Below are 19,540 nucleotides of genomic sequence, written 5' to 3'. Positions count from 1 at the left end.
ACTGAAGCATCCTACGGATATTTGATGCCCTAGTAGGAAAGTTCTAAGATTCAACAAAGAAGTTTGTGTTCTCAGTGACTATTTATCTTTTAACACACAGGTAATCTCAAATTAAGAGGACGCTTTTGTTGTCACTTTTAAAGGATGCATGTTCTCTTCAAACTGAAAAAATAAAGATTTGAAATATTAGGGCCCACGCTATCTGAGGGAACATGTGACACGTGACATGTGCACAATTGTTTCCTCAGCTTCGTTTGTCTCATTAAATGTTGTTGCAAATATAGCAGCAGATTGTTTTTTTAAAGAGCTTTTTTTTTTAAAGAGCATTTTAGGATTTCAGTCTCTTAGGAGCAGGCAGGGTAATGGAGAGGAAATAACAATGTGCAATTATGTATTCTTTATATATTCGGATCACTTTAGAACTGGACCTCTGTGTGTGTGTGTGTGTGTGTGTGTGTGTGTGTGCGCGTGCGTGTGTGTGTGTAGGTTGTGTGTGTTTCTGTACTGTTCTCAGAAAGGTAAATGTCACTTAATTTTTTTCATGTAAATGTATGTAAACTGTATATCGGTGTGTGACTACCTTGATGCCGCTGTGGACTACGACCATCGGTGGTTGTCTGGGGCTGGAGGTGATGGTGATGGTGCACATCTGGTTGTCAAGACGATTGTTATCTCCGTCATAAACAACAAAGTGGAAGATGTCAGTGACCGGCTGGCTGCCCGTCTCTAAGGATGTGATGTACCTGTAGAAGAAGGTATTGGTTAGATAGAATTGTTACTGCATGTTGTTCAGTAACTTTTTTATTTGATATAATAAGTCTCTTCTATTGAATACACAAACATCTGTTTGTGTGTCCAGTCCTGGATTGACAGAGGACTTGGGAAAGCTTTGCATTAGCACTCCCACAACGATACAGCTGCTAATCTCTGCAAAGCACTAATAAAATGAGACTCATACTGGTATAATCTTCTCTAATCCCATTTAATTCTCATAAAACAATTCCCAGCTCTTGTTTGTATGAGCCAATGCCACAAAAAAACTAATGCAGGCGATTTGAAGATTGCCCTCGGAGATTGTCCTGTGCTAAAGCTATTCAGGGCCTGCATTATGGAAATAGTATCTGAATATGTATATTTCATTTTAGTGCCTCTCATTGGGGCCTCAGTGCCTCTTGCAGGTAATATCAGAGTGATGCTAATTGGCATTGCTCATGCCAACAGGCTGAGTCACTGAATGTAATGGGGAAAAGGCAACTCAATTATTTCCTGCTAATTTGTTTTCTTATTGGATTTTGGCAAAACTAATGTTCATAGAGCTCTCGTCTCGTGAGAAGATAGTTCAACTGAAAGAAAACAATATGTCTCTGCAAGCTGTTAGCGCTTCCTCTTCCGCTGTAATGCTGAGGAAAATGATCCCCGTTGATTCGAGCTGCAATCAGAGAAATTGATCATGACTACGACTGCAGCGTGAAGAAGAAGCCTTTTTTTTTCGCTTATAGAGTGGACCTTTATTTTTACAACAGCCTCTTTATTAAAGGCTCACAAATCCTCTTGTTGCCTTTGCAAACCAACACCATATCCCTCTTGTTCTGCAAAAAGCTCTTGACTTCAGTCTAAGTGGTGTTCATGTTTTAACTTTTGTTGAAGGATCTACACTTCTCTATGGATTGATAATATTATGAAACACTTTTGAATCTCTTACAAAACACGCTGGATGGAACTGTCTGCAGGTCAAGGTAAAAACACACAAAAAAAAATGGGATCCACATTTGACTATTCACAGCTCCTAAAAAAGTTGTCATCACGAGGGAGCTGTTAACATTTTATAGAAGAACTAAAAAGGTGCTAATTCGCTCTCTTCTCTCCCATGGACCCTCATGAAACTTTACTACTTATACAATGATGGCTTCTGGAAACAACTACGGGTTTTTGAAAGTCATTTTTGGTTAATAGCTGCAGGTTTTATGCAGATATTCTGTTTTTATAAGCCTTTGAAGTAGCATTTAAACCATCATGGGAAACTAAAACCCTGTACTGACACCAAGGATATTCTTTTGGGCATTTTTTAAGTTTGAGCAACTCTTGCCTTTGAAGCTAAGTAAAATCCTTCCAAATCACATTGGAATGATTTCTCTGGTAGGCTATTTGATGAACCAAAAAAGAAGAAGAAGAAAAGAAAACTCCAAGATGTGACCATGAAGTACCAAGAAAAGTAAAAAAAAAAAGAAAAAAAAAAGATTACGATGAGTTCATCATAAAATCGTCCCGACTTTATATTTGGTTTTGATCTGAAGCACTCTTCAGCCATTCTACATTGTCTTAAACTTCTAACATGTGTCACCAACATGCTGCCTGTTAGCTCTTCCTACCTGATCCTGTGCTTGCTGATGTCCTCCATGGTGAAGGAGGAGTACTCCCTCAGCTCCTGGTGCTCCTGCTGGGACTGGCTCCTGGTCAGGATGCCGTACATCGGCACTGACACCAACTGGATCTGAATCTGGTCATCTGGGGAGGTGTTGTCCTGTGAGAGAAAAAAACAGTGTGATTCTAGTAGAGATGTGCACAGTGACAGAGAAACTACAAGTCTGGAGAACACACCTTTCTTATCATGAAATGATTCTGCCTCAGCCCTGCATAAAGAAATAACAGGTCCCATTTCTATTTTCTGTTATCCCAAATTAGTCTACAATCTCTGAAGATGCTAACATTTGCAGCTAGCATTGATCTCCGCTCACTCACAGTATAAGCCAGGTGCGAGCGCCTGATCACAGTGCTGCTTTTCTCGCCCACTTCCAGCGACAGTGTGGCGGCCGGGTCCCGTTGCGGCCCGTCGTCCCCGGCGCCCAGCACTGCCACCTGCACCACAGTGGTTGCCATGGAGATGCCGTCGCTAACAGAGATGGTGATGGTGTCGTCCTGCGTGGAGAGGCCGTTGTGCCGGTACAGCAGAATGTTGCGGGTGACGTCGCTGAAACTGAAGGTGTCACCTGACGGGATGGAGAAGTGTGAATGGAGGTATGTGTTTGTGGGTTATTGGTTTTGACTGTTAGTTTGAGTCCTTGTATTTATCTGTGGACCTACTGAGTTTTTTGTGTAGCTATTGAGTTGTTCATCAATGATGTCATGATTTAACAGTGTACAGGGACAGTTTTATAACTACAGAATAAGTACCAAACCATCCATCCATCCATCTTTCGTCAACCGCTTATCCTGCGTACAGGGCTCCAGCGGGGGGCTGGAGCCAATCCCAGTTTACATTGGGCGAGAGGCAGGGTATAAGTACCAATCCCTGAGACCAATTTTTGAGGCCACAAAATTTCTGATCCACTAACAGTGTGTACGAAAGGTTTTAAAAGAGGAAGGCGTAGATGGTCAACCCGTAGAGCATATCAATAAAAATACATATTAACACACCTATCTGATAGATATCTACATTGTAAACTAAAGAATGTTTATTTGTTTGCATCTTTTTTTTTCATGATAATCTGTGAATACAAAAAATGCTTTTGCATCACATGAAACTTGTTGAAATTAAATGTTGTTGTCTAAAACAATGAGAATGATAACGCTTAACATCCTCCAGTGGTCAGAATCTACCAGAACAGCTGGAGGAAATACTAACAGCGGATTTCTGATCTGCATTTATAAACTCTTTAGTGTCCAGACTGACTTAAGTTTGTTTTGTGCTCAGTCAGTATTTGTGACATTAACAGCTCCGCACATATCGGTGTTGTGTGTGTGTGTGTGTGTGTGTGTGTGTGTGTCTGTGTGTGTATCATCTCACCGTTGGTCATGCTGGTGTGTGTGCTGCCGTCGGTCTTAATCAGCTCTCCGTGGATGGGAGCCTCCACCAGCTCAAACTCCAGCTCATCTGGAGCTGTGTCAGCATCGCTCACTGCGAGCTGCTGACCGCCTACACACAGACGCACACACACACACAAGAAGAAAGAAGCATTATGAGAGATGAAGGAGAAGAAGGAGAAAATTCACTGTCTCTATCAGACTGTAAACACACACATTCACATAAACACGTCTCTTTCTCCAGTATTGTTGATCATCAAGGTCGAACTTCAGAGCTCATTACCTCACACAGAACACTTAATCAATTACTGGACCTCTTCACCACAGCCTCTCTTCTTGGAAATTAGTACTAGTGGTGTGTATTTTTGCATGTGCGTGCATTCTTCTTATACCTATGGTGGCCTGTCCTCCCGCGGTGACCTCCAGCAGTGGGTCAAGAACCTGAAACACCGGCGGCTGCTGATGGTTCGACAGCAGAAGGACGGCAAAGTCCAACTCCGGAGTGGTGTGCTCACCGTCAGACACTGAGACACACATACAGGAAACACAGAAAGGACATAAAAAACAATGCAAGTGAATGCACATAACATGAAAAGACAGAAAAAGACACACAAAAACTAAGGAAATGAACAAGATAGGCCCAGACTTTCTAAAACAAACAAACAAACAAACACACACACCTCTGATGCAAAATATCTCCCCAGCTCTTCTACTGAGGAATACCTTTAAAGGATGAAACTGGGAAAAAATAGCTAATTGGCTTTCTCAAGACGACTCTCTAAAAACAAGAGGAAAAAAAACAAAAAAAAAACGTAAGAGCAAAGGTGCTGTAATTAAACATCTCCATGAATCGAGACACAGAACCAATTGCTGAATTGATTGCTGAAGCGATTGATCAGGGATTCGGGTGGAAACTCGGAATTAAATGCTTTGGAGGGATAACAGGCTTAATTGGCTCCACTTGTCACTTCTACACACGGCCTGAAATAAAAATCAACTAACCTAGAAAGTACAACAAGCCAATTATCACGCTGGAATATAAAAAGATAGTGTGATCGATTAACAAGGACACAGTAAAAAATTGTTTATTTCAAATTTAGAACTTGCGACTTCATAAGTGCTGATGCATTTTCCTGCTTTATTCTGGTGAATAATTAATTCACTGGAATTAAAAAAGGGAAATTAATAAGAGATATTAATTAATTGATATTTTTTGATGAAATGTGTACAGCAACATGTGAATTTTTACTATAATGCTAGTTATAGAAAGATTACTAAAAGTTATGAGAGACAATGTGGGAAAGTGTTTTCATATCCACAGAGTAAAGTAAGAAATATTGTATCGTGACTATCATCACTTTAAAGAAGCAGCATGTCATTCCCTGCAAATTATCTTACATTTTCTACAGTTTATTTGGTTACTGTTTGGGACATACTGGACACACAGATCAACAGGGGATTCTGCTGCAGGAGCTGTTTCTCTGGAGTTACTGAAATCCTTTGTAACAATCCCTGCAAAGGAAACAACAAACTTTGTACAGCTTCCTTTTCAACCTACAGAAAGTGAGAATTTGATCATCGGTAGAATATCTCTTGATTAATTACAATTGATTACAATCAGTAATGCAGCAAAAACACCCTGACTACAAACCTCACACAAATATCATTATATGATTCATTACTGGGAGATAATTTCCCACTCGTCTGACATTTCTGCCGGATTTCTGGTCTAATTAGCTGATGCAAAGTATAAACTAATGCAACATTCCATGTCCTGCATGTTTAATTATGTATGGCAATATTAGCAGTAAACCATCCTGTGTATAATTTATTGGACATACAATACTGCTGACCTGTACAGTATGGTCTGGTAAAGTAAGTAATGTTTGTTTGTTAGGTTGTTGAGTGTTTCTATTTCATAACTATTTACCTCATGATGTCAGTTACTGCAAAGTATGTCTGTTTATATTTATGCACCTTTTTTTGTCATTTTCTTCTTATTTTAATCCACATATCAATAAATGATTGTTGGTAACTGTTGTGCTTTTCACACTGGCAAACACCATCTAAAAGTCATCTTTTACTTAGTGTCCCTGAGTACTTGGTCAGAACTGAAGCATAAGAGGCTACTGTAAGTTTGCGTACGTGTCTGTATGTGTGTGTGTGTGTGTGTGCGCCCTTAAGGCCTACACTGAATTGAAAAGCACTTTGGTGAAGTCTCTGAACACCCATAAACACATATTTCCCAAACAGCTCTAGTTGGGGAGCGAGTTAGAGTGCAATAGCGTTTCATCAAAACGTCCAGTAAACAGAAGAGAATTGGTTTTCTCAGAATCAAAGAGTCAGACCAGAAAATCACGGAGGATCTGAAGACCCAGTCGAGCCAGATCAGCACAAAAGTGACAAGTGTAACAAACAACAAAAAGTGACGGAGCTAAAATGCAGGAGAAGATGTATAGCAGTAAATAAGAGGGAAAGAGAGGAGAGATTTATGCTGCGTTCAGTATGTGTCCGTGGGCACTGCTGAGAGTTAAATTTGTTTACGTTTGGCGTCGTGCGCTTGGAATGCCAAGAGGTCGGAAGTTGGAAATTTGAAGTGGAAATTTCCATCCACCAACTTTGACTGGAATGCAGCATTAGTGTGGAGAAGAAGATGGGAAAAGGAAAAAATGGGGCAGAGATCTAGGAGTCAAGGAAAGGAGACAAGACGACAGGAACCTGGAGATGAGAGAAGCAAATCCAAGGACAGGAAAGAGAAAGGACATGGTAAAGATTGAAATGAAGGGAAAGTAAACAAGAAAGGACAAGAAAGGAGAGACCGAGGCAGAAGGACAAACAAGAGAAACATGAAGCCAAAGGAAGTGCAGAGGAAAGGAAAGGACAGAACAGGAGAAATTGAAGTCAGAGAAGAGGAGCAGTCAGAAAAAGTGTCACAACAAGAAAGATGAAAACACAATGGAGATAAAGTAGTGCGGAAAGCAGAAGACTAGGGAGAGGGTGAGGAAAAAAGAGGAGGGGAATGAAAAGAAGAAATGGAAAGGAGATTGAGGAAAGAGAAGACAGGAGAAGACAAATATTCGGAGTAGTCGGAGATATCATGGGTAGAAAGGAGTAGCGAGGAGAAGATTGAAGACGGAGGAGGAAGTGAGGAGAGAAGATGAGACAGAGAAGAGAGGCGGTGGAAGAAAAATGTGTTGGTTGAGGGAATGAGAAAAAGAGAGAAGAGGATGAAGGAGACGGAGGAAACAATTTGCCGCCTCCTCCTCCTTCTTTTCCTCCTCCTCCTCCTCCTCTCTAAATTGGGGAAGATGAAGTATTTACCTGTGAAATAGACACTCAGCGACTCCGGCAGACCTGTTGGGATTAAAAAAAGCAAACTGAACTGTGAGGTGATCAAAGTAAAAAACAGCGGATTCAGGCAGAGTTGAGAGGGCATTGCAGTGAACATAAAAACTTAACGGATGACGCTATAATGCATAAAGCTCAGGAGGCAATGAGGACGGCTTACTGATGCAAAGCTTTCCACTGGAGCTCCACAAACCCAGATTAAGAGAAATTGAAGTCATATTTGATCTTGGATTATCTTTTGGAATGCACGTCTCTTAAAAACATCAAAGATTTAGTTTGAAAATGTCTCACCGGCATTAGATTGTTTCAATTAAACTCCCACTGTACCAGTCACAATATTTACCATGTATGCTAAGTTTATTGTTGATAGCTTGGCGATAATATATATGATCCAGGGTTTTATAAAATGACTCGCAAAATGTTAAAAAACCTTAAACAACAATCTAAAGAGTGTTGGCAAAGCTTGACAAAAAGACTAAATGATCTTCAGATCATCAAATTAAGAGTTCTCTAAACAGATATACAGATAATTAGTAATCATAATTAAGTCTTGCTTGCTAGTATAACATAGAGGCAGGATTTTCATCTATCAGACATTACAAGAAGGACATTTTCACCTTAATTGGTACAGTCGTCTCCTACTGAAGTGATATAGAGGACATTACAAAACTGTTTCCAGAGGCTGAGTAGTACTCTCGCTATCTACTAAATTAACTCTGACATGTAAAGTCAGTGGTGTGCCCCCTTTACCAAAACACCAGAGTGAGTGACAGAAGGTGACATATTCAATCATCAGAACTTGTAGCAGTTCTATGAATAGTAAATCACCTGAAAATAATACGTGTGATAAACCTAGAAAACCAACCAAAGTGTTGTAACGCTGGGATTACTTTTTTTGTTTCCACAGAAAGTACTTGTGGCAGGGGACGGCAGACTGCTCAGCTAAAGAGCAATATGTGGCTGCTCAACTGAAACAGTTTCAAAATAAATCTGCCCATTGCAGCCATTTCAGATTAATTATATTTGATTTTTAGAATGTATACTACAGGCATTTTAATGGAAAAAAGTGCTTATTATCCATTACTGGATGTTGTCATCATCTAGAGTACAGGGCTAAGGTCACATACTGTTCGATCTCCCAAAAGCTACACTATTACCCAGTGACACAGCTGGCAGGTTCTCCTAATCTCCTAATATTAGTGTTTTACATGGGAGCTACAGGTTAGTGTATGTGAGTGTGTATGAAAGTGTATTAATCACATTATCACACTTATGTCAGGTTAGGACTTGATTTGAGAGTGTGTGCATCTCACCGATAAAGGAGTACTGGTAGAGCTCCTGAAGGTGTGACGGGGCCTGTGGTGGTCTGTAGATGATCTTGCCATTATTGACGTCAGCCTGAGTGAAATGTTTCACCGGTGTGTAAGGTATGTCCCGATGCTCGATCGCACCTGAGGACAAGGAGCACAGCAAGCAATTCTCTTCAAACATTTATCCTTCTTTTGCGAAGCTGTACTGGGGGCACAAATAATCTCAAAAGGGTAATACCACATGATGGCTGTTCCATCGGTGTGTGAATGTTAGTTAGTTTCTGTTCTGAGCAGTTAGGCTCAGTGTATGATGGCGTGTGAAAGGATGAATGTGATAGTGTTATAAAATGAATGTGATAGTATTATAAAAGCGCTTTGAGTGGTTGGAAGACTAGAAAGGCGCTCTACAAGTACAGACCATACAGATCATGTGCATCAACAGGCGTCAATGCCGGGAAATATAATAGCCTTCCAGCACATCAACCCAAGATGAAGGCTGTCTTGGAAAACAATATTGGCAGATATGCTGTATACATGGTGTATTTCTCCCTTCATGAATACTCCTGAATAAACCTGACATACTAGTGCCTCGCTTTCTAGGTACCGTTGTTAGACAGCATGGTGACCTGACAACGCCATTATTATTTTGAAATTCCATTTAAAGCTGATTTACTTCTTTACATTTAGTAGTCAGTTATAGCGAGCATAGCTTTTTACTATAGAATTCTGTGCTATAGTAAAAAAAAATGCTGTGTAATTTACTAGTGTTCAACATGTATACTATGTATCGGCATAGTTGGATAGTGGGTTTCTATTGAATATTAAAACAAAACTCTATGTGTTTTAAGGGTTTAATGATTTATCAACAACATTACAGAACTTCCTGATGACTGAAAAGCAAACCTGCCAACACGTACACATAAATTAAATCCATTAGCATTTCTCTCTGAACAAATATAACAGAAACTGGGTAGCAAGGTTCAAATCTAATTTCAGAAAATAAAACGTTCATGACAAATGCTGTTTAATCTGAATCTGTCCTCCTCTTCATTGGCTCTGTTCAAAATGATTTCCACACAAATTTATCAGTCCATTAGTTGATGAACAGGACCCGTTGTGAATCGTTTTTCCCTTTCATTAGACGGAGAGTTTAAAATGATACACCAGTCTGTCAGATGGTCCAGCGCTGAAATTAATGGCTCCAGTTCTGAACGCCACATTAAATTCAGCAAAAAGGAAATCAACATTAATTCTTGTAAAAGTCCAGACTGAAAGACAGTAATTAAAAAAGGGTGGCAATGCCACGGATGCAGGCTTATGAACAACAGTTTGTCATTATCTGGCTTGTATTCCCAGCTGGAAAAAGCTAAAACATTGATCAAGACATTAAGGCTAAAGCTCTCCTAAATTGCTCGTACAAGAATTTAAAATCTTCTTTTCTAACATTTATTTTTATTTGTCCAGAGAAGATTTTGTAGATGTAAAACTCACAGCTGCTAAATCAAACTGATCAGTAAGAAGCTCCATCACAGCAACTATGGATGTCAGCGCCTTGTTTATGGGCGCTTAAGTGATAATTAATGAGGAACAGTGTAGCTTAATTTCTCCCACTCTGCTTCAGAGTCAAACACAAGCTCAAGCTCAGAAGCTCACTCACTGTATCTAATTATAAGACTCCAGCCCACTGACAGAAGTTAGATTTGAATACTTATAATATTTTCCACATTATTAGGGAAAAGCTAAGTGTGTGTATGCGTGTGGGGGCTGACCTTGGCCTTGTGGTAGGGGTTTGGTGATGTTGTAGATGAGCTTCTCGCTGGGAGTCTCTGAGTCAATGAAGGACAGAGCTGAAGGCGTTATCTCGGTCACCCGATCCTCCAGAGCCTGCACACACACACACACACACACACACACACACACAGGCGCTGAGGTAAAAACAGAGGTAAAACAAAAGCTGCCGCATCCTCCAACTCTTATGTGCCCCATGCGATTTTAACTGAGCGATCCACATACACAAACAACTGGAAGTCTAAGCACACCAGTAGCTACAGAGTTCCCACTTCTTTTAAAGAAAACATGTCCATGTTGAAATACCATTAGCATTAGGATTTCCCAGTTCAAAAACTGATAATTACAATTTTGGAAATAAAGTTTTCAGATACAGTTACCTTTGCCTACTGTGATTGTTATTTGACAATTTGGAATTTATTTATTTATTTATTTATTCATCTTTTATTAATTATTCTTACATTTTTATTATCTTATATATTTCTATATTTGGTCGGCATAGTTGGATAGTGGGTTATACTGTAGGAGGTGGGAAAGCACAACAACCAGATGTGGAGAAGGAACCATGTGTTTTATGTGTTTCTTTTCCTTTGGATCAATAAAATAATGATACAAATATAAATTAAAAGCTTACAATGCAATACAACCCATTGTTTTCCAGAACATGCATGCATTACTTTATAGAAGTCAAGTTTTGGTTAAGTTTGCCATTTTGTTTTATCCCTAACCGTGATCTGTAGGTCACAGTCGGGGCCCAGCTGGGGGAATCCTGGGATCTGAGGCAGGACGCCAATGGTGAAGGTCTGGGCATCACTCTGTGTGACAGGGGCCGCCTCTGTGGAAACCTGTAGACACACACTCTTATATCAGAGATTGAAAACTTGTATCTTCAAGAAATACACTCAAAACACCCAGACATACCCCTCTTCCATTATCTTCATCCTGTACTCACTCTAAACTTCTCTTATCTTGAGGTTTGAAGTCTCAATCTGCAGCAGATTATCTCAATAAGCGTCTGTTTTTCCACCGCAAACTGGCTTGTGTATTAGATATTATTTCAGAGTGACAGAGCTGATGACAGGCTCTTGAGAATCACCAGAAGTAAGATACAACAAATGCGGCTAGAATCAAGTGACTGTGACAACAGAAAGTGAACCCGGCATCAGGCTGCGCTGCAGTTTCTTTCCATAAATGATTGTCTAGACAGCATGAATATTAATGGAGGACGTGCTGATTTGAGTAAAATTCAGTTTAATGATCTCATTGCTCAGCTGACCGTGTTTAAGTACTAATTTGTGTCCAGTGTTAGAGTGGTTATTACTGTTACTGAAGAAACTACACCCATGTTCACTTTTGAATTGACTTTGTAAAATCCATATATACAGTTTCAGTTTCAAAATGTAAGGTGCATTAAAGGACAGATAAGGAGCCTAAGAGTGTTTTGGTAAGCAGCAGATTGCTCAGTCAGTTGACAGCACTGGACAGAACAAACACCTCTTTGAAGTAAATCTGTGAAGTAAATTGAAAATAATGATAATTTCCTCTCTTTTCCAAAACACCCAGCATTCTCTGGCACTCTCAAAATTGCTCCTTGTTTCAAACTTGATAGGGAGCTGCTTTGCAGTAAATGTTTGAGTTCTGCTTATGTTTTCAGCCATTGTTGGGCAATATTTCACATTCATGTGGAAATGTAATTATTTTTAGAAAGATAATATTCATTGAATAATTACAGTGCATCCAGAAAGTATTCACAGCGCTTCACTTTTTCCACATTTTATTATGTTATAGCCTCATTTCTAAATGGATGCTTAAGTATATGTCCTTTTTTTCATTTTTTATTTTTAATAAATTTGCAAAGATTTCAAACAAACTTCTTTCACGTTGTCATTATGGAGTATTGTTGGTAGAATTATGAGGAAAATAATTTCATCCATTTTGGAATAAGACTGTAACATAACAAAATGTGGAAAAAGTAATGCAAGTAATTCTATTTTCAACCATTCAATAACTGTATAACTGTCAATATTAACAGATTTTAATCATCTATCAGCATTCAGTGAATGTTTGATTCTCCCTTTCATGTTACTAAATCCACTTTTTTTAATTTAAATTACATCTACATTTATGTTATTACACTTTCAATTGTAATACATTTTATACATTGCATTACAACAGAAGTTATTTTCCTTTTCCAGAGAAAACAATAATTCTGTCGTCTAGACCCTCAAAAACATGTCCCTCAGGGTTCAAATACATTTTTTTGATTTGTGAATGAGGCGAGCTCAACCGCAAATGAGTCATAAAGTTGCTCTTCCTGCGCACAGGAAGTGATGTCTGCAAAGTTTATTTGGAATATTTAGCACAAGCCAACAAGTCCTCCAAACGAAACAACAAAAAAACGTATGTACAGTATATATGTAGTTTTTTTAATGAAGTGAATGACTTTTTAATTGCCTGTGTGTGAAGAGGTTGTAATCTCACATAACAACAATCCACTTGCCCGGTTTTTCTGTTACCTCTGACTTCTCTCTGAGTAAGTTCGATAATTGACACCTCTATGGGCAGGAGATAATCGTTCGTCAGTGCATTCCAAAACTGCTACATAAGACTATTACGAAAGTGGCTCATAGGACAGCTTACTGACTGGCCACAGCAATGTTTAAAATTTGGTTATGATACCTAAAATCACTTGGTTAGATTAGGAAAAGATGAAACTACTTGGTTATGGTTAAAGAAAGGTCAAGGTCACGATTAAAGAAAAGTCAAGGTCACGGTAAAAGGAAATCGACGTTGATTGTCAGTAGGAAACATGAAATGAAGTGGAACTTTTGTTTTTGATCCTGACAGACAAAAGGCATAATTCTCACAGCCACTAGAGGTCCATCTCAGGTAAACATACTCATAGGCTACATTCAGACTACAGGCTAAAGTGGCCCAAATCTGGATTTTTTGCTCATTAGTGACTCAGGCCAAGTCACATGGAATCTTATCTTTTCCAGTTCGGATTTGGGACACTTTGATATGTGGTCCAAATCTGATATAGATTGGATTATTTGGAATGTGACCTCAGTCTGGACGGTCAGATTGGAAGTGATGCGACTTTGACGTCACTCTAGAGCAGTTGTTTTCCTTCTAAGGGGCGGAGCACGTAAGCAGTATTAGCCACCACTGCTTAACAGGTAAGGAGAAGAGCTCTACCTACAGTACAAGATATCCACCTTCCTCAACACGAATGTCCTCTCTTTTCTCAGCTCTTCTCTCCTATAGCGATGACCTTAGACCTCTGCACCTCTGTACTTCTGCCAGCTTATAATGAAGCTGATGATTTAAATGAGAATGTATGATGATATTAACTGAACTGCTGATAAGTTGTGGAGAAGCAGTCTAATCCCCTCTGCCTTTCTGTCTAGAAAAAACTACACTTGGAGTTTTGGCTCGGCTCCTCTCCGCCCCCATACTACTTAAATAAACAGTTTTTTGTTTCAACTTTTATATCAAACTGTGTTACTGGTGCTCTATTTCTCTTACCTAAGATTCTCCACAATATGTAGCCTCAACTTGTTTTGTCCCCTGATACATAAGCATCAGCAGAGGCCTCGGTTGTTCATTCTAAAAGCCAATTTTTGTCACCACTTACTTATTCTGCTGCCGCTGCTTGTACCTGTCACATCAGTGGCATTTCAGGGAAAGAAAGTTCAAGAACTTGTAGTCAGCGCTGTCAGTCAGGAGTAATGTAACAGCAGCATGAAGCCTGGAGTCAGCGCCACCAATCACAAGTAATGTTACCATGAGAGTCAGTGCTGAGTCAGCTGGATTTATTTAAAGTAGTGTTTCAGCAGTAAACTATTGATTATTAAGTTGATTCCATTCAACAAAAAAGTATTATATGTTTTATAATGTGAAATACTATGATTCTTAAATCACAACTGCACGAAACAAGAACTTATATAAAAATACACTTGCTTTATCAACAAAAAAAAAAACAGTCTCACCTCTACTGCCAAATTAAACAGAGGTCTCTGCTTCAAGTGAAATACAACCCGTTTCAATCTGAAGAGGGCATAAGGCACTGTAAAGCTAATAAACAGGTTGTTGTGTGAGGTTTACTGACATCAGGTCAAATGAGTTCTGAGAGCAGGTTATTGCATTCTCAAACGCTTTCTTCTGGTTTCCACCTGTAGTTTCCTTTGCAGTGCAGCTTTAAAAACTGTTTCACTACTTTATGCATCTTTCGTTGGATTTCCTGTACCATGCGTTGGGTCCAGTGGCTGGTACGTACACTTTCAGGGGCAAAGGTGGTGTCATATTTAGAACCACAGTAGGGCCTAAAGCTTCACCAATTATTATCTTTATATTAATGATTCAAATGACTACCTCGAATATAAAATGCGTTGCTTGAAATGACGAATCCACAGACAATTACCAACTCTGCAGCTCTACGGAGCTTTTTAGCCCATTTTAGCTCCTAGTTTTGTTTTTAATCCTCTTTAATTAACAGAATAAATTTATAGCACAAGTGACTGGTTTCTTTGTTGTATAGGTTCAGTAAGATATTCCTTAGATAGAAAGTTAAGAATTGTTTTTTTTTACTTTTTACTCCAGTTTAAATTTCAAGGGCACCAAATCACCATCTCTTTGATTCAAACATGGTTTTGATTTGCTAAATGAATTGTTGTAGCATAAGATGTATGTGTAGAGTGCAGTGCAGCCTACTTCCATTCAGTAGCAGAAGCAGAGTGAATTTCACAACAATCAGTTCTAATAACCAGCGGAGGACTATAATACCACCCTGACAAACCGTCAAGTTTAATCGCCACCGCTGACAAACAGTACAAACGCTTCCAGCGGTTCAGTTTGTGAAGGATTTCGCTCTTCCTCATTTCTGCTTTCCCACTTACCGTCGAAATGATGAGGCACTTGAGAATTTAATTTGAATCCAGCACTGTAATTGAAATGCCTTTGCCCTGATGGATGGAGCCAAAATGTGGGGGGCTGGACGGAGGGAGACAGATGATTAGATGTAGCTACAAGCTTTTGGCTGCCTCTTTTGTTTTTCTGGTGGAGTCGAGGTGAAGCAGAGGCTGGCATGGAAATGCTCTAACAGCAGCATGATGAATGCTGCATCGGTTTTACGGGGATTGTCTCGGATTTGGAGCCAATTTGCAAGTAATTCGGTGTCATTAACGCTAATCAAGATAAGTCGCTATGGGTTGATTTTGAGTGCCTATGAATCACACAGGAAGTTGCCAAAGATCGGACTGAAGGAGAAGAAATCCATGGTGAAAGCACTTAAGGAAGAGTTGGGAAGGAATAAATGATATCGAACAAAAAATGAGACACACGCCAAAATACTGTCTAAGTGAATATAGAGACAACTGTTAAGTGGTTGGTGATTAAAACAACTGCTGAGTGATGAGCTTTCAAATTAACAAAACAAAAACTGAAGAACATTTTTTTACAAATTCCTATAAAGCGCACAGTTTTTATAGATGTATACCCATATAATTTCATGGTGCTAATAAAAATAATACAAGAAACAGTAGAGACAGACAGAGATAAAAGAGAGAGAGAGACTGAGATGACAGGAAGAGGAGGGGGAAAGAAATAAATCAAGTGAGAGGAAGAGATGTTGGAAAGGTTGAGGTCCGGAAAAAGAGGAGAGAGAGGAGGTAAACACAAGGGAACAAGAGAACATGACTTAGTGTTTGTACTTCAAAGTAAACTCCAGAGAGAGAACGCTGGCACGAGAGAAAAAACAAGGACAACAACATGCGTCTCCGTCATAATCTCCTCCTCTTTTTCTTTCGGGGTGAGCCGTGCTTATCGGCCCCCTGAGGTTTTCTCGTCTCACAGTGTGTTTATTTTCTTTAATCAGTTTTCTCAAATTATTTATACGTACAGCAGTAGTACTGCACACTCAGTAGTAAGTAAAAAAATAAATAAAACCTTGTCATGTTTATCCTGACAGCGTATTCCTCCGTTGTTTTTTTTAAAACTATTTCATATAATGGTCTACTGTGGGTAAATTCATAACTCATCTGGCATTTGTTTACTTTGAGATTAAAAACTCAACAATTTCATGTGATGGTTGGCGCTCATTGCTGTAGCGCTTCTTCTCTGTACTTCACTGAGATCACTTCTACACTGTAACAAAGTATTCCAGCTTTCTGTTTTGTACTGAATGAAATCCAATTTTACAAATTTAATTTTTATTTTTTCAATGTTACACACTAGTGATGGGAATATGGCTCTTTGAAGGTAGCCAGGTCCTATGGCTCTGTTCCTTTCCGCGATTTGGGACTTTTGGCTCCACCACCTCTGTTGGTTACTGCCTAAGTTACAATTTTTATTTATCACAAGAAATAAGTTTTCAAGATTCTTCATCTGCAGTACAATGAAATAATCTGTCACATTGATGGTTAAAAAGTATGATATGTCAAGAATAACTATCCTAGTGGTATAACAAAAAAAACACCCTGCTAATGAAATTCGACTCTTACACGGGAGCCGGCTCCAGCCGTTCACTTAAAAGAGCCTGCTAATAGAGCCGTCTCATTAGCGACCAACACATCACTATTATGCACTCAAAAGGTAAAAGATAATAGACTTGCACATAAAAGTGTGCTTTGTGTCACAGTTACCTGTGTAAAGTCGTTGATGTAGACAGCTGTACTCATTCAAACTGAAGCATAGTTCTTCAATCAGACATCAGTGAGGCAGATGACTGACAAACATGGCTGTAACACATCTGTTGTAAATGGAATTAGAATCACCACTGACCTGAAACTGGAAGGAGTCACTGTTGGTCGCCCCGCCAAAGTGGCGGTACCAGACGGTGCCGTCATTTACGTCCTGCTGAGTGAAGGAAGTCGTAGGTGTGAAGCCTCGGTCGTCGGTTAGCGAGGGACGCCAGCCTTCTGCCGGGCCGTCAGCTGGCATGGACACCAGCACTACCTCACCTGGACACAGAAGGTGGAGGTGATTAACTGTTTCTCTCAGTTATTATACATAACACAATTATTATAATGATCCCCAGATCATCTCCCACCAGAATTAGGGGCAGAAGTGCTGTGATTATCCCGCCACACTTAAAGGTCGAGTTTAGGAGAAAGGTTGAAAACTGTTGTCACAAGATATAAGCTCTACGATGTATGAGTTTAGACACACAGTTTAAAATGGCTGCGTTTAGGTTAAGATTAGACACAAGCATGCAAGGTTAGGGTTTGATTTAATTAGTGTTAGAGCAGGTGTTATGGACTTCTATCTTGGCCCATAGCGGCAGGATTTTTAAGAACATATCTCATGCAGACAACCAAATAAAGCCTTCTAAAAAAAACAAGTATGCAATCTTTCAGATCTTTAAAGTATTAAAGAGTCCGTTTTGAATTGAATCTTTTGAATTGGCTTTACATGTGACTGAATGTTAAAGAGCTTGTACCATATTTGGGTTTTCCATCTGAGGTGTGGATGGTGTAGACGATGTTGTCAGTGCTGACCCCCCTGTAGTCCACCTGTAGGTATTTTTTATCTAGTCGCACCATGCCTCCTTCCTTCACCCAGGTCATCAGCACAGACATCATGTGAGGAGAGTCAGCAGCCTGAAATATAAACAAACACACACACACACACAAAAAAAATAATTTTAACCAAATCTATGAGATCCTTAGGTTTTTGTGTACTAGTGAAAATTACTGGGATATTTTTGCTGCTTTTTCAGTAGTTCACCTGTCGTTGTCCATTCCAACAACCCAGCTCTTTTTCTCTTAAAATTTTTTTCCTCCCATACTATATAAAATCTGTCAAGAAAATCAGTTGGAGCCATTACAGCCATAGATCTGATGTGAGATTGAAAAACTCCAGAAATGTACTGTTTCTGTTTGTGTACAGAATGTTCTGTACAACATAATTTTTGATTTAAAGAACAACAATATAAGCTTGAATTAGCCATGGTGCAGTAGCACAATTTAGATTAAATTTACTTTCATACAAGGTAAATTGAGCAATATGTTGTGAATTACTGTGTTATAGACACTGATCTAGAGGAGAGAAGCAGACTCTGTTGTTTGTTCCTCAGGTGAAGCCTGATGTCATTTTCGCTTTGTATTGTCACAGTTTGTGTAGATTGTTTTATTCTACATCTGTTGCAACCTCAGGTTTGTGAGTCCCAGAAGCCTGTTGTAAAGCGTTGTCAATCAGCAGCAGTGTCACCTGAGCGCTAAGCCCAAAGTCAGCACCACCAATAAGTATCATAAAAGACTCAATTTGTGCTTTCTCAGTCTAAGAACTGCCTGCACAACTTTGGAATCTTATTTTTTTGATTTATTTTGGTGAAGCTGTATTGATCTGTGACAGAGTAACTCATCATTTTGCTTGCCCTCCCTCCAAAGCAAAGAACAAAGAGCAGGATCGGTTCCAGAGAGCACACAGAGCTGGTGGATGATTCAGTGTCGCTCGAGGACATTTCAACAGAGGAGATGCCTGCTGTCAGGAAGGTTTTGAAACTAGACCTCTTAGTCACTGTGTCACCCTGCTGTCTAAATAAAAACCGGTATGACATACTCCTTGGGCATCTATAAAACCAACCTGCTGTTTATTCTGTAAACAAAAGCTCCACATTACATCTGAATGAAGTTAAAGGATATAAAGTCATCTAATTGTCAAAATAGTTTATATAAAAACGTTTTATATTGATAGATATTGCATGTGCAGAAATCTATGAAAAACAATGATATTCCAACTTTGATGTAGACGTCATACTTTGCTCACTTTAGGGAAATTGCTCACAGCTATTTACCTAAAGTATTCTGTACATCAAGAAAGAAATATTTAAGGTCTTATCAATTGCAGACAACCCATAACTCAAGGTGAAGCCATTGCCATGGGTTCTGCTTTATTTCCACTGTGCTCTCTCTGCTTTGGTGGCAAGCTCCTGAACCAAAATGTTGTCACTCCTGAAAAGGTGGTACTAAATCCAAGTTGCAGGTACACTTGGGGGCAAGACATTAGGGTAACATTAGTCTTAATGGTACAGTGTGTTAGAATTGAGACTAAATGTAAATGCTCTGTACTTGTATAGCGCCTTTCCAGTCTTTTTGACCACTCAAAGTGCTTTTACACTACATCCGCATTCACCATTCACACACTGAGCCTAAGTGCTCAAACAGAAACTAACAGTCACACACATTCATATACTGGCGGAACAGCCAGGAAATAGAGTAATGTATTCTTTCAAATATTTTTACATAAGATATATGAATTTAATGCCCCATGTCCACAACACAGTTACACTCATT

The 19,540-nt window shown here is 39.3% G+C and overlaps 1 protein-coding gene across 4 annotated transcripts in view; it reads right to left on the bottom strand.

The window, feature by feature from the left end:
- fras1 (Fraser extracellular matrix complex subunit 1) overlaps positions 1-19,540 on the bottom strand; it is a 257,602-nt gene that overhangs the window by 47,601 nt on the left and 190,461 nt on the right. For 3 of the 4 annotated variants that reach the window (XM_046034200.1, XM_046034201.1, XM_046034203.1), the window contains 11 exons: positions 17,686-17,845; positions 17,028-17,206; positions 10,976-11,092; positions 10,229-10,343; positions 8,463-8,600; positions 7,123-7,155; positions 4,194-4,325; positions 3,785-3,913; positions 2,740-2,987; positions 2,370-2,521; positions 581-743 (listed from right to left, as the gene is read on the bottom strand). In XM_046034200.1, coding sequence (XP_045890156.1) covers positions 581-743; positions 2,370-2,521; positions 2,740-2,987; positions 3,785-3,913; positions 4,194-4,325; positions 7,123-7,155; positions 8,463-8,600; positions 10,229-10,343; positions 10,976-11,092; positions 17,028-17,206; positions 17,686-17,845 — 1,566 coding nt within the window. The remainder of the gene's footprint in view (positions 1-580; positions 744-2,369; positions 2,522-2,739; positions 2,988-3,784; positions 3,914-4,193; positions 4,326-7,122; positions 7,156-8,462; positions 8,601-10,228; positions 10,344-10,975; positions 11,093-17,027; positions 17,207-17,685; positions 17,846-19,540) is intronic. The other variant, XM_046034202.1, reaches the window with a different exon arrangement.

The sequence above is a fragment of the Micropterus dolomieu genome, linkage group LG21 (assembly GCF_021292245.1).
Source record: "Micropterus dolomieu isolate WLL.071019.BEF.003 ecotype Adirondacks linkage group LG21, ASM2129224v1, whole genome shotgun sequence".
In the NCBI taxonomy this organism is placed as follows: Eukaryota; Metazoa; Chordata; class Actinopteri; order Centrarchiformes; family Centrarchidae; genus Micropterus; species Micropterus dolomieu.
Note: the sequence above shows the minus strand (reverse complement) of the source record. Positions and strands in the feature narration are given on the sequence as shown.